At 39.1% G+C, this 16,483-nt stretch overlaps 1 protein-coding gene across 1 annotated transcript in view; it reads right to left on the bottom strand.

Moving 5' to 3' along the window:
* GRIA3 (glutamate ionotropic receptor AMPA type subunit 3) overlaps nt 1-9,355 on the bottom strand; it is a 333,892-nt gene extending 324,537 nt beyond the window's left edge. The window contains exons 1-2 of the mRNA XM_066579868.1: nt 9,201-9,355; nt 8,146-8,304 (exon numbers count right to left, since the gene is read on the bottom strand). Of these exons, the coding sequence (XP_066435965.1) occupies nt 8,146-8,304; nt 9,201-9,312 (271 nt within the window). The 5' untranslated portion in view covers nt 9,313-9,355. The remainder of the gene's footprint in view (nt 1-8,145; nt 8,305-9,200) is intronic.
* Between the last annotated feature and the right edge of the window lie 7,128 nt (nt 9,356-16,483).

The following is a 16,483-nucleotide window of genomic DNA, read 5'->3' as shown; positions in this document are numbered from 1 at the left end:
TATACAATTCAGTCTCTGCAGCAGTTTTTTTCCCGTAAAATGCTCTACTACTCTACAAACAAATGATTGGAGATCGGTTCTGTTATTTTATTTGCTTATATATTTTACCTAGTTGAAAGCCCATCCCGGGACGCTGGCTGCAATCTACATATAAAGAAATATTCAGGCTCAGGAAAATGATTCAGTGTAATTAGCAATAATAGTTATAAGGCAAAGGCATCAGCTATTTCGAATACACAAAATACCCAGGGCCCTTCGCTGTCTCATTCTCTCCGCTTGTGCAGCTCGGCGCTCATCTGCTCTATTTTATATTTGAGGACGTACCGTGATTTCACAGAACCTAAGTTTGGAATTTTCTAAATCAAGATTTTGCCACTTTGTGAAGCCATAGTTGTGGAACCTCAGCAGATGATTGATGAGAAAGTGTATATTGTACAATGTAGGCTTATGTGTGTGATCAAGAGAGGGAGATTCATGCCGCTTGTGTGGATGTAGATGACGTGAGGCGTGAAGTTTGTTGTAGATGCTATGGTGATGATGAGTGAGTGTGAGGCATAACTTGTAGTTACACAATGCAAACACAACTGAGGGCAGAGTTGTTTTGCTAACTAACTATACCACATCAGGTTAAGATGTGTAGATAGATAGATAGATATCAAATTTAATTTTAAAAAGCTACCTTCAAGTTATTCAGAAGTCATGCTAAGGTAAAAAAAAAAACGCAGTCCAATCTTTGTTCTATATGGTGTACTGCTCCATTTTCATATCACTTCCTTTTAACTATGTTCTAGTTGTTTTGCATGATTGGGGTCCTTGGGTAAAATCCCACCATAAGTCAAATCTGCACGAAGTGTATGTTCTCTCTGCGCTTATATGGTTTCTTCCAGTTTGTTGGTTGCCCAATTTCTACTAGACTCTAGAAATTGACGTTAATATGTATGTGTGTGAGAAATAGGGAAATTAGATCATGTGAGTGCTAAGTTTAATTTAGCACTGTGGAATATGTTGGAAGCTACTGCGTATGCCCTGGACAGCAAGAGTAACAAACAGAGAAGTCCTGAATTGTATAGGACCTGATATATCACTGGAGGGCAAGATGGCCGGACTCAGACTCACGTATTTTGGCCATGTAATACGAGCAAAATCACTATAAAAATCTATAATAGTTGGACAGATCAGTGGCAAAAGAAGACCTGGCCGCCAAAGGACATGATGGCCAATACTCAATGAATAGATGAAAGGATCCAGCAGCACTCTTTTCAATATCCCATAAATGGAAAGGGATGATAAGAACTGCACTGCCACAAACCAGGATTCATTGACCTCCAACTCCTTTCACAGTCCAACAAACGCAAATAGTGGCAGCAGCAACGGTGTAGTACATAAAAAGCGAAACTTTATTGCTCCATGTCAAAAAACAGGCTGTTTTTTTAACATGGAGCAATAAAGTTTTGCTTTTTATATACTACACCGCTGCTGCTGCCACTATTTGCGTTTGTTGGATGATGGTCGATACTGTCAAAGCTGATACTGGCATGGATATCACACAACTGAAAGAAGCAGTGCAAAACCGAAAAATATGGAGTAAGCTCGCCTTTAGGGTCACTGAGGGTTGCGAAAGACTAAATGGTTCACAACAATATGTAAGCAGGTAAAATAAAGAATACAATGTTGAGTAGGAATACTGCTGTGTTTCTGTTCGGTGGTTTTAGATTCAGTTTAATATATAATTTGTACTTGGCATTTCCCAGTTCTATCTTCAATTGCAATTTTATAATTCTATTCCTTTCCTGATGCTTTTATACCACCTACATATTTTACAGATATTGTCATCACTTTGAGACTCCAGTTGGCCTCCCAAACCACATTTCCTATTTAGACGCCTTAGTGACGGCCAATGCACCTTTTTACTGACCCTATTAATGAGCTTTAACCCTTTCCAATCCACTGTCTGACGTCTGAAGACATTATGATTTAGGGCTGTACAGCTCCGATGTTGTAAGACATACAGTAAGAGAACCCTGACGGACATTGCCAACCTCTCTGCTGTCGGAGCCTATCCAACGTGTCACCTCATGCAGTACTGGCTTTAGCCAGCATATAGCACCATTTTATAATGGCAAAAAAAGAGTAAGCCCCGTAGGAAAACCAGGACATCATTTTAGGGTGGTGAGTTGGCTGACTACTGGCAGCCAGGCTCCTGCTCTAAATTCCAGGAGAAGAGAAACCTCAGATCCTGGCAGTTTAAGCCCTTGCATGCCACAGTCTATAGCAACTGCAGTGTGTGAGCAGATCACAGGGGGGCTGCTTCTGTCACCCTTCAACACCCTGCAGCACGATCACAAGATACCAATGGCTTTCCATAGCAGCTGGAACCTGACAAAGGCCTCCATGTCTACCATGTAACTCGGCCTACAAGACCCTGTCTCCAGCAGAGTCTACAAGGCTGCTGTCATAGGCTTAGTAGAATACACTACATAAGTAATGCAGTGTACTATCCTAGGGATTAAACAATCGCATATTCAAGTCTCCTTCAAGTTCAATAAAGTGTAATTTAAAGAATTAAATCCCTTTAAAAAATACACATTTTTCCCCACAAAAACGTTTTGAAATGGATAAAATACAAAGCAAAAACCAATTTGTATTACCGCGTTTATAATGACACATACAATGAAAACATGACGGGATTTATCTTACATGGTGAATGCCATAATTTCAAAAAGTAATTCTAGAATTGCAAGCGAATATGCCTTTCTGGTGCAAAAAGTAGAGTGAAAAACACTGATACATATGTAAAAAAGCCTTGTTCAGAGTGAAAAAAAATTGCGCTAATATGCTTGTGTGAGGCATGCCTAAGACACAAAGAAGGCTGGCCACAGACATTAGGGCAAATTTCATAGGTAACCAATTAAACTATCGATATGTTTTCTGACTTACGGGAGGAAACTGGGAAATGGAGAGGAAACCCATGCAAACAGGGGAGGAGCATACAAAGTCCAAGCAGATATTGCCAATATCCGAGCCCTACGTCCAACATGAACATGGACGCTCTTGCAATGGTTTCTATATATACTTGCGCATCACTAATTTTGAAACTGTCGCAAACTGCAAATAAAGAGATATATGACATCACTGTCTAAACTTGCCCTGCAGACTATACACCATTTGCCAACTCTTTTTGGATGAAAGAAGCCATTCTTGTACGTACATTTGCGATCCACTTGCTAATCTGCCTATATCCTCGACGTTAATGAAGAAAATAGGATTTGTACTAATGCTTTGTTAGCAATATTCCACAGCAAATAACCCTAAGGTTACATTTGTTTTTCTTGAGCTCTTTCCCCTTAATGTGACTTGCAAACAGAGCGTAATTCAAGAGCATAGCTGACTGTAAAGGTATACATACAACAGCAATTTTTGCAATGACAGTGCAGAGAGGGGATATGAGATCTGTGTGCTAATGAGCTGACACTGCAGAGGCTGAGGAGATATAGTGGAATGCACTACAACAGCAGAGCAGAAAAACACAGGTGGCTTCTTTCAATGCATTTTGATCTATGGAACCTTAACATAATTCACATTATTTCTTGCAGTGAGTGGTTAGCTGCAGTGGAACACCTTCCCTATTACTGCTGCAATAACTCACTTACACCCTTTATATTAGCCTCATGCATCTACTGCATCTTGGTTGTCTGGAAATGACATCAGTGTAAAGCATTGACAAAATCATGTGTCTTAATAAATAAGCAGTTTGATGAATACGATAGCATTTTGTACTATGGAAGGGGGAAGAGATTGTATAGTATGTGTGTCTATCCGTCTGTGCATGTGTCTATCCGTCTGTGCATGTGTCTGTATCTATTTATCTAGCTATCTATCTCATATCTATCTTTTTATCTATCTATCCATCCATCTCATATCTATCCATCAATCTCAAATCTATCTATCTATCTATCTATCTATCTATCTATCTATCTATCCATCCATCCATCTCATATCTATCTATCTATCTATCTATCTATCTATCTATCTATCTATCTATCCATCCATCTCATATCTATCCATCCATCTCATATCTATTTATCTATCTATCTATCTATCTATCTATCTATCTATCTATCTATCTATCTATCTCATATCTATTTATCTATCTATCTCATATCTATCTATCTATCTATCTGTCTACATTGGTGTATGCATATGTGTCTGTGCTTGTATGTGCATGTATGCAGAGGCGAAACTTGAATATTGTGGGCCCTGATGCAAAACCTGTAACAGGGCCCCCAACTATAATGCTTCATTCGTAGTACTGGGCTCCCTATATGAAGAAAAGTGGCCTAATGGACCCCTTAAGACTCCTGGGCCCGGGTGCAACCACATCCCCTAAAGTTATGCCCCCGCATCAATGTATGTGTCTATATGTGTGTCACCTTCACTCAACTTTTTTGCGCACTGAGGGAAGTTTCAGACAGCCATAAGTTCAACTACTATTGCCAGTATGGTCGTAGTTGTGCCTGAATGAGGTTTTTCTTCAGCCATTAAAACTACACACCAAACTGCAGGAGTTTGAAAAAAAAAAGCGAGAAGATAGATGCTGCCTAATTTTTCCCACATGTAACATTCAATCAATTGAAATCAATGGTTTTGTCTTGTCTCTTGATCATCACGGCCACATAATGGGGAAAAAAAAATCATGTTTGTGTGAATCCGGACTGAATGCGGCTTTTTTGCACACGTATCAGTGCATGTTACTGTACTTTTCTGCCACAAGGCATGTTCATTTGCACGTGGCAAGCAAAGATGCAGCAATTTAAATGCCTACTTAGTCTAATGAATTCCAGATGTCTTCTATTTCCAGCAGAATTACGCAGCGTATCATGCATCTCCTTGCATATTGTGCATGCATTTGTGAACCCCCCGCCCATTGACTTCTATGGGGATCTGTGAAACATAAATGTACAGGAAAATAAAGCATGCTCTGTTTTTTTTCTGCATGGCCAAAATGCGCAGGAAAAAAACTAACCGATTAAAATCAATGGGTTCTATTCTCAGCATATTGCGCATGCAAATTTTGCATATGCAAATACACCTATGTGAAGGGGGCTTAAAAGTAAAGATTATTTGAAACATCATGCAAATACTTCCTTCCTTATCTCTATTCACGTGTGCACGTTACATTTCCATCATAGCTACAGAATAATGAAAATCACCGCAGTGCCGGATTCTGCATATCACAGACATGACTGGTGTTTGATGGACCCCGCTGACTATAGTGGACTTCGTAGGGTTTCTATCATGCCTCCCAGCGGACAAAGTAACTCAGCATGCCAAACTATCTTGTCTGGGATTCTGCACCAGGGGTCCCAAATGAAGCCTCCAATGCAGATATGAACAGAGCCTAAACTTGTCTCTAAACCCAACTAATGTAAAGCATGTGATATTGAACATATTCTAAAAAGTATACATTGAATGGATGCCTCAACGGATACAATTGATCTGCGATCCATCACTCATAAGCACCATGTTAAAAAAATATATACTTTACTGTATACTTTTTTTTTTACTGGATGGCATAGGATTTTATTGAATGGGTGGGCATATCTGTCATTTAATAAATTCATTAACTTTGTGTCATTGTTCTCACATACCTTACATAACATGTTTACAGCAGGAATAGCTGGCTAAGTAACATAGTAGATTTACTTTCAAATTATGAATGAAGTGTTTAGCATCAATGGCTTCAAAACACTCACATGGCTTTGGCCTTGTAGAATAACACTTTGTAGTGCCCTCTGAAGCAATACTGTCAATTGTATTTGTCTTAATGGATTTACAGACATCCACTAAAGTGTTAATGTCATTATGTTATAATGTGATACTAGGTTAGACCACTGTGGAATTCAAGGACAAAGCTTAGTAGCAGCTGCATTATATACATATGGGGATAAGAGGGTTATTTATCAAGAAACAGAGAGTGACTCCAAGACTAAAATGACATAAATTGTATCAATTCTGCTTTCTGTGGCATCGCTGCAGGACGTTCTTGGCAGTCTCGTCACTTTGGAAGCAGGAGCCCTCTAAATCTTGAGAAGAGTGTTTTCCTCTAACAGGCACAAAGTGAACAAACTACATCATTCTAGCAGTCCTGTCAATCACGTCTGGCTAAGTGACCTCGCTAGAGTTGAATAAAACCTCCTTTTTCTTTTTCTTTTTTACCCAACGACAGCAAAATAGGACAAACAGTGATTTATACTGATGCAATTCACTGAGTAAAATTAAAACTGATGAGTTGGCACTTCACCTTTGCTGAGTACATACACTTTCATGTTAGTTGGTTCCATGCTGGGTAAGTCTCTCATTTTTTGGAATTAGGAAGTAAAAGCTTTCTGACATTTGAAAAATTATTGGTTTTCATTTGAATTGACACCCTGAATGTTTTTATTACTCTCAGCTCTGCTATTCTATGACTTGACTTGACTTATTCATTACTTGCTATTTGGGCTTCTAATTTAGGTTTAGAAGGCATTTAGCTTTGAATTTCTATCTGCTGCACATTTTTCGTTATATCCTTAGTGCAGAACCATATAGATAGTAATATGTTGCCAAACGCCCAACACGCCTTTTTTATATCCCTAATTACCCTTCTTCACTAAGATGTGTTATCATGCATAGGATTCCTTATGTGATTTCCTTTATTTCCATAAGAAAATACTGTCGGTTGAAATCAATTACTGAAAACTATGTGTTGGAGCTTTGTGCATTTAGGTTTAATCCATTCATTGATATTTGAGAAAGGGTGTTACAAAGCCAACCTCTTGAAGGGATTACTTTGATTAAGGATTAAGGAACTAAAGTGTTTGATTGAAATGACATTCATTCAGCAAAGGAAGCAATAGATTGTAAAATGTGTAGGTGTTCTGTACCTGGGTGAACTTTACCAGAATTTGTTTTAAAAATTTCATTAGCATATAAGTAAGAAATAATTATTCATGGGCGATGACTGAAGGCCATGGTTGACTTTCCAAATTGGAAAAATCGGTTTTGGAAGCCAAATTGCAATTGAAAAATTGGCTTGGATGTAAATTCATTTAATATAGCCAATTGTCGACTGATAGAAAATGCTCATGAAGCATCCTGTAGTGCCACTTATATTAGTAGATACTGTACAAATATACAGCACCTCATGCATTGCAATTTTCCTCTTGATTAATTGGGTTTTGGGGGCAGGGAGGCCCCATTACTACAGTATCCAACACCAGGAACAGGAACTTTGATCTACTGAAAGGAATCATAAACTGCCAACATCTGGCTTTTGTTATTAGCTCTGGCACTGCAGCACAGCCGGGTTCTTGCTATGTTATGAATGTAGTCTGCTTACAATCTAAACATACATACATCTTACAATATATAAACCTTAATATACATTTTTTCCTGGGGGACTATGTTCAGCAACACTACACACATCTATTTCCCCAGCATACTTATTATTTCATGTGGCCCAGAGAAGCGAAACGAGCACTGCAGAGAAGAGCTCATTAAATACTGTGCAATAAAGCTCTGATGTCTTGGTATTTTTCAGAATTAAAACATTCAGCAGCAAATCCTATAGTGGTTCGCAGCCAATAAAATATTTTTTCCTGATATGACAGAGCACACAGGTCCCAGTGATTGTTAATTCATGTCCACACTTGGAAAGTGCTGCATTACATGCTCACATAACCAGCAATGCCTCTGTATTATTACAGAAGAAGAAGAAGAGCAAGAGAGAGAGAGAGAGAGAGAGGAAGAAACTTAAAAATCACTGGATGAAAGGAGAAGGCTATAACAGAGAGGTAGAAAGAGAGGGGCATACAGATAAAGAGACAGAGAGATAGCAATCGAGACAGAAGTGGGGGTGAGAGAATGCTGGAGATAGTTGCATTCTCTATACTTTGCACTATATTTCACTTTTGGCTTACTACTGTATCAATATTAGCATTACTTCTAACATCAACAAGTTTCTTCATTCAGACAAAATATTTTGAAGTCTGCATAAATGTATCTAAAACGTTTAGTAAACACTGCATGCATTTTATTTCTGCACACTCTTCAAGGAAAACATCTGAAGCATCAGAGAAACACTCTGATTCTCAAATAGATACTTACAAGCATTGGTCACAGAAAAACTGTTGGATGAGTCTAAGTGATCTACATTGTGGAACAGCTGGAAGGGCCTCTCTGTGTTATTTTGGTTGGTGTTGTGCAGCTGAACAGCAAATAAAAATGCACTATGTTCCTGAATTGTGTTTTTCATGAAAAGTCCACCTATGAAAGCAAAAAAAAAAGAGCAAAATATCAGCAGATTAAAAAGTAATATGTGTCCCTGATTGTCACCACTAAGCATGGCATACCTCTCCCATTACATAATGTAACAGGCACATTATATTACTACATTACAAGTCTATTTAGTAGAAACCACTGCAGCTTTTAACTTTTAATGGATAACATGGGGCATTTGCCTTTAAGGGCTGCATTTGCTCTAAGCTCTGGCCGTGCTTATTTCTGCTGTAGTGTTTCTGCCTTTCTTTTAATACAATTTGCTGACTCTAGTTCTTCTCCAGCTTCCATCAAGAACAAGAGGAGCAAACCTATTCAGCAGTGTACAAGATGTGACTGAAAGAAGGCTGTGTTTCTTTACATGCTGCCCATTATGCTCACATTCCCAGTACAAAGAGCTGCCTCTGAAGAGATTCTTTGGGTTTTTTGGGTAAGCATTGCTCCACACAACTTTTCTGCAGTGTGCTGAATCCACATGAAGCTGTATATAGATCTCTGCTAGCGCTTTGCTACTTTAATAAAAAGCTGCAGTGACTCAACCCATATTATGGGAACAGTATGCCTTAATCTGCCTCTGTATCTGCATTCTGTCTGATTCTTTATTTCCAGCAGACAAGAGAACAATCCAATCAGGGGGGCAGAAAAGCTTCTAGATGATAGATTTTAGGCTCATTAAATAAATGTAATAATGACAGTATTGTACAGGATGGTGGTAATACAGTGCATGAAGTTGGGCAATGCTCTCACATAGTAATGCAGGACATTGAGAGATGAAGGCAAGCTGCTGCCTTTTGTACATTGCATACAGTTTCTGCTGTGAAATACAAAGGGAACATGCATGGCTGTGCAGGATCTGCATATACTACGGTTAGAAGCAGACTTACCTATATTAATAGTGTTAGGGAATCCTCCATAGGTCTCTCCTGCAAGGCTTAGCAGCAATAGGAAGACAGTCTGCAGCTCGTTTTGTCCCATTTTCTGACACAGCCTGGGCATTCAGCACTTTGCACCGTCCCTCTCCTTACAGCAGCACCATGGACAGCTCCATAGGCTGCAAGCTGCAAATCAGCCCCTTTCTCACTATAGAAAATCAAGGGGACTTTTCCCAAAGATGGTGGAGAAGAGAGAAAGGGAGTGAGGGAAAAAAAAGATCAGATGAATAAGGCTCTTCCAATTGGACCAGTAGGGGGGTTATTGATCAAACTTGATCTGACGTTGAGTTAAAGCAGCATCGTTGAGCTCAGCCTCACTGCAGCCCCTACACGACTGCAAAGCACAAGCTCTGCATTTGTCTACAAGGAGATGGAATCGATAGAAGCTCACAAGCCTCACGTGGACCAAAGGCTAACCCCTTCATTACTGAGGACAACAAAGCTTATGTGTCTCCTCTCCATCCCAAAATATAATGCTAAGTGTCCCAGGAACCAGGAGCATCAGGAGTCTATATACCCTCCTGCAGATATCTCTGCTGTTCCACCATGTAAGCACAAGAAAAATGCCCCCATGTATTAATGTAGTCAAATTAGTAATGGCTCTAAAGCCTTGATGCTGTCTATGCACCAGATGCATCTACAGATGTATGTAACATTTTGTAGTATACTTTTAATCATCCACTTCTTCCTATGCTATTTTGTCTTTTTATCACATGAGCTGCAGACATTGTAATAGTATTGAAACATTGTATGTAGTATGACTAATAATGATTACTGTAATATGTGCATAATGTGCAATAGGCATGTGCTGTAGATTACCTCTGTGCATGAAGGCAATAGATGTAATCAAGCTTTACAGAAGGAATATTTACTGTATACAAAGACCATTGATAAAACTTGCATCAGCTAAGGTTATGTCTGCACCAAACTCTAGACATTAGACATTATAGTTCTGGTGTGCAGAAAAAAGGTGAAATTCTGCAATGCAAGATCTTTCTGATTTATTGATCCAAATTGATTATATTTTGGTAAGATGATAGAGCCTGTAAAGCAGAGAGGAATCGATATATTGTATTTATTTACATGGTTGTTTCATTTGTGAATGAGTGCTGCATCTGTAACTCCAACTGCTCCAGTCTTGTCTGGAGGCTGAGTTTCTAATCTAGATACTTTCTATATAAATCAAAGTTGCCATTTTAAGGAATATTTTCTTTCTCTATTATGCATAAGTTATAATATATGGATTCCACAATGGATGATTAGGAATTCAGTCACATGCTGGAAAAATATGCAGTGTAATATTTGTCTCATGCTCAAACACGCTTCAAAGCTTTAAAAATATGCAAACACTGCAAGTATCAGCAAAACGTAAATATGAAAAATTGTATCATAATTATGAAACTATATTATTATTAAACATTTCTGTAGATATAGAAGAGTGTATTTTTCAGGGTTTTCTACCGCATTTCCTCTGTTGTTATTTTCTCCATACACTTTATCTAAACTGTGTACATAATAAATATTTAGAGCAATTTGTGATTTTTCTTAACGACTGATTGAAGAACTGCAGCTTTAACCCAAATCCTGCCTAAACTAATAGCAGTATTGGTAGGGCTGATCATATGACTAAAGCAGGCCATGCACAGATGGGGCAGTTGTATTTTGGATCATTCATACAAACTATGGCAATGGCTGTAGGCGTTATACAAAGGAGGTATACCTGAGTTTGCTTTTAGAGAATTATAATCTGAGGGCTCCTGCACACAAGCATATGTGTATACACACAATTGTGGGAGCATGATGTGATTGGGCTGTGAATGGAGTGTAATCAAGTGCTTTCGCGCATGTATCCACGCATTCTACTGTACTTTTTTTGCACTGCCGAGTCTGTTCACATTGAAGCGGGATACACCCGCACCATTATTGAATCATCTGAGCAGCCTAATTAGTCCCTGGCATTATCAATTAACACCGCAAAATTGTGCAGTTATGTGATTGCACATTTGTGCACCCCTAAAGACTCCTCTGGGGTCTTAGATACACACATGCACACAAAAATTGAGCATGTTATGTATTTTTTTGCTTAATGGAAACACATGTGCAACAACATTGAATGGGAGGGAACCCCATCAATTCAAAGGATTCTATTGTTAGTGGTTTACGCAAACGATTTTGCATACACAAAATTGCACGTGTGAAGGAGCCCTGATGCAGAGGCAGAAGACTATGCATATATGTGCAATCTAACAATATGAACAGACGGGTTTGGGTGGCAATGCCATGCATATGAGTAGTGTTTTTCCAAAATGAATCAAGTATATATTTAAAGATTTCACACCTTAAAAGGGATTAAACATGGTGTGGTTTTGTCCCGTTATGTGGCCGTTATAATCACAGCTGCATAATGCGACAAAATGAAACCATTGATTTTAATGGTTTCGTTTTCACCAGCAGGATAATACGACGTGCGGGAAAAAAGGGCAGGTCCTATCCTCCCGTTATTTTTTTCAAACTCTTGCCCTATGGCACGGAGCTTGAGCAGCTGGAGGGAATAAAAAACCTTGTTCATGCACAACTACGCTTTGTACTTGTGAGTGCAGTTGTGCATACGGTCGTTGGAAACCATCCTAATAAAACACGAATCCTTTTGCTTTTGTTTGTATGTGTACAAGGTGATATTTAAGTAAAGTGAGCTATTTACTGTTGTATGAGGGTGGCTTCACATGGGTGCATGCGCTTCAGTACAATGTATTTGCGCCATGAACTTGGCTTTTTTGTGTGCGTGTCTGCATATTTTACTGTACTTTTTCCATGCACAAGCCATGTTTTTTTGCATACGGGATACAAGCAAGCTTTAATTTAAATGGTTAACTAGCATGCAAAATACGGAAATGTATACAAACCCATTGACAACAATGGGTTCTATTCTCTGCATATTGCATGCGCAAATTTTGTACATGCAAATACTCCTGTATAAAACCACCCTAACACTTTGCTTAAATATTTCCTTGTAGATATGTAAATGGCAGCAAAGGGATTCATAATGTATCATAAAGTGTGAAATCTTTAAAAATGGACTTAACTCATTCTAGTATTACAATCCTCATATACCTTTTTAGATAATGAATGTCACAAAAAATCCAGCATGACTGATCATGTTGTCAATTTCATCTGATTTGGCTTGTTATCATATGAATATCTTTCGTGATGTTAACGGCCAATGAATATCTGCTGAAATGGTGATTTATCATGCTGGACTTCTTTGAACATGTGTTGACAACAACTATGGGTAGCTGGATTGGCTGTCTGATAATTTACAGGTTTGTTAGATACATTTTGTGTTAAACGTGTCCATAATCTCCCAATTTAAGGCCCATTTACACCAGTCGGTGATCGCTAAAGATCGCTCAAACGGCAGTTTGAGTGACAGCTTTGAGCAATCATTTTGCATAAACTATTAAGTAGCTACTCAGCTACTTAATAGCAATTAAGTGTGCAAATGAAGCCTTCCCTGAACGCAGTTAATAGCCCAAGGCTATTAGCTGTGCTCAGATCCTTTGTTCTCCATGGGGAAACAATGCTATCAGCACTCCCCATGGAAAACTGCATGGAAGACTGAATGACGATTTTTAGGTTGGACCTATTTTAATGATCAGCTAGCAGTGCCCGAAAAGCGCATGATAGGCGCTCCTTTAGACGTGCCGATGATAGCTAAAACGATCGTTGATTAGCGATTTTTTTAGCGATCATCGGCTGGTGTAAATGGGCCTTTAGTTTGATATGTTAATGGGAGAATTGCTTGTACAAGCAATCAAACATACAGTTGATTGGGCAGTTAGCAGCCAATCCTAATCTATAGCATATGGGAAGCTTTAAAGGAGTTGTCTGATTTATTTAATTATTATGCAAACATGCTTCACATGTATTAAAACAAGAAAAAGCTTCTATTCACTATTTAAGAATTGCCACCTTGTCCAGCTTCACTATTGCGGGTCTCCTGTCTGACAAAATGTTTACAAGCTGCAGCAGCTTGTGTGTGGGATGTCATCCTGTATATGGTCTGCTGCAGCCTGTAAACTTTACACCAGAAGGGAGACCTGGAGCAGTGGAGATGGACACAGCGGGGAGTCAGGAGAGGGGAGTACAAGCACAAGCAAATGTGCTAGTTTATCACATGAGGAGTATGGCCATGTATATAAGAAAACAATTCTGCCAAACCCACCAATTTGCGTGGGATCAATGATAAAATTACGTTTATTTGTACCTCCTGGCTCTCCTTTGAGAGCAGATGTCAGGGAACTGATCAGGCATGTTGAAGTTTACCCTTAGACCCTTTGTCTACCAGATGGGTTTGGTAGAGGCTTATTCCTCATTCACTGTTAAAATGAACATGGATACTCAGCTAAGTGTACATGCTTACTACGGAGTTAGAAGAAATAACTGATAGCCGAACAGGCATTTGGTCTACTGTTGTCTTGGATATGGACAGTTTGAGGCTATCCAATACATTTTAGATAGCTGCCAGGTGAATGACCCAGCTACTTCTCCTGAAACCCACATATGCATTCCCTTTGGCCAGAGAGGGAAGAAAACAACTACCAGACACCTCTGGCAGCAGTTTATTTTCCAGGAACAAATGGACCATGCAGTTGAAATTCAACAGCCCAATCCTTATCTCTCCCAACATCTTTTGTGTGGGAGTGCCTGGAAAGCCTCATATGTATTAGACGATTGGCCAGTCCCACTAAAATTGGCAAGTTTGGCCAATCTCCATGTGATGCCTATGGCCACTCTTAGTCTACTTTTACATGCAGATGTGTAATTAATGTCTAAATAGCCAAACAAATATCAATCTAAACTGATGTATGTTATCCGTCTATAGTATACATCAGATTGAAATCCAGCACTGGTGTTAACTGCCAGAAAATGTATCTGACCGTTATGAAACTTTGGGTCTGACAGTCACCACTACCAATCCAGTTATAGTGGAAACAGCAATTTGAAGTGGATCTGAAAAGCAACTCCATTATAGGAAATAGGAGGTTTTATATTATTAAAGGCCCACGCTGCAGTGTTTCAAACCAGCAGTGGATTATGGTCTTCTAACCGGTACAAATGCCAGTATGAAATGGAAACCAGCTAAAACAGAGACCTTATTGGTGTGTGTTTGACTAATAAAAACCTGTGTTTCTATCCTGTATTCAGTGTTTTCTTTTTTTTGCTTTTAGTGATTCCAATGGAGCCTGGTAAGTATAGTTAAATGCGTACTCTTTAAAGGATGAACCGGGGTGAAGGCTTGGATACTCCCCTGTCCCTTGTCGGCGCCCACTGAAGTCTACTAGGAGGACTTTCATCACAAGACATTGTGCTGTTTGAGTAACAAGAAAATGGCACGAACAATGAAGGCTGAATCGGGCCAATGAATGTCTTTCAACTTCCATATATTGTGACTCTCAAAGAATATACTTTACTGTTCCTGCCCCTCCCCACACCCATTCCTAGATGTTATCAAATAAACATTAAGTCCTGAAATTTCTATAACAAAGTCCTTTCCATTTATGCAATTGGCCCCATTGGGTAATCATTAAGTCTGTGGATATCCTGTTTGCCGGGTGTTATTTATTAGTAAGTCTATTTCTTGCTATGTGGCTTCCTCTGTTGAGATTATTACCTAATAGGTTTGATGGAGAGAGGGGAGTACAGCAAAACGGGTCTCTGCATGGTTGTACTTTCCTCTGTGCCTTCTGCTGTGATCACTAAGGGCTTAGCTTTCTCTTCCAGGAGCTCTATGCCCATAGGGCTGCAGACTTCTGAACAGAATGGCTCTGGGGAGTATCCTCTACTCCAGGACCAACAGTATTGCTGTTCTTCCTCCTCTTTGCTCACACATACTTTGCTTCACTTCCTCTTCCTGCTCAGAGATCAGCTTGCTGCACTCCCTACTCTTAACCCCTTAAGGACCAAGCGCTATAAATTTATGGTGCTTGGTCCTGGGCTTTAATCCTGGCTAATAGCAAAAATACTATGCTGGATTAAAGCGTCTTCTCCTTCAATAAAGCAAGAGCAAGTCTGGTTGTCAGCTGTTAGTCATAGCTAAGAACTCGTAAAAGAAAAGAGAAACATTTTTTAACCCCTTCTGCCTTCTCCTTTCTCAGGTATATAGTGCTCAATGAGCGCTATGTACTAAGAAGTGAAAGTGGAAGTGTTTCTTCCACTACACGACCCGGCAACTACATGACCACCAGATCCCCCTGTTAGAGCAGAGCTACAGGGTCCTAGCAGACCCAGATCAGCTCTGCCAGTGACTATTGTCACCACAGGGGGATGTGTTGACCTGTAACTGGGGCTCCTATGGATTTGTCTCCTGTGGATGCTCCAGATAAAGTGGAAAAGTGTGTAAAAAAAAAGACCATGTGAATGTTCCCCAGAGATTTTATATGATGTCATGGAGGACATAGATGGTAAAAAAGTTACATAAATAAGTAAAAAAAATTACAGAAGAAAATAGAAAATATATGCATAAAAAAGAAAATGACCCAAAGCCGACGCCAACCAAAACCATCGCTGTCTGCGACTTGTAATCTAAAACAATACATATTATATGTCAAAACAAGGAACCCATTTCTATACTTTGTTTCGGCATAAACTTACTAATTAAAAATAAACGAAATTAAAAAAAGCCTTTTACCTCTAAAAAAAAAAACAAAAAAAGGAGAAAAAAGTCAGTGAAAAGGATATTAAAAAATACCCCTATATGTCACAGAAAAAAACCTGCAAATCCCTAAAATGTCCTTTAGGTACAAAACAGCCTGGTCCTTAAGGGGTTAAAGTAACAGACAATAATATATCAGTCTGGTTGTCAAACTTAACAAAATCAAGATATAATTGGCAACAGCAGTACAGCCGTACCCCTCTTACCCTCAGACAACTAGATATTGATATTAGTCTTAAATGTGTGTGTAATGCCGGTCTGATTTTCCAGGAATTCACATCTTCTAGTGTAGGAGTATGCATGTATGTAACTGTTTTAGGACATAGTTTAGAAGTCATTCTCTGAGGACACAGACTTCAGTGTATACATTCCATCCATAAAATCAGACAGGGACATGTATGTATAACAAGCATACATGCCACTAAACAGCACCAACCCAGATCTTGACTCCAAGTCTAAATTTCGATAGTATGTAAATTAGGAAATTTCAGCACTTTCAATAGCTAAACAAATGACAGCAATC

Source organism: Eleutherodactylus coqui, chromosome 10, assembly GCF_035609145.1.
Source record: "Eleutherodactylus coqui strain aEleCoq1 chromosome 10, aEleCoq1.hap1, whole genome shotgun sequence".
Taxonomy (NCBI): Eukaryota; Metazoa; Chordata; class Amphibia; order Anura; family Eleutherodactylidae; genus Eleutherodactylus; species Eleutherodactylus coqui.
Note: the sequence above shows the minus strand (reverse complement) of the source record. Positions and strands in the feature narration are given on the sequence as shown.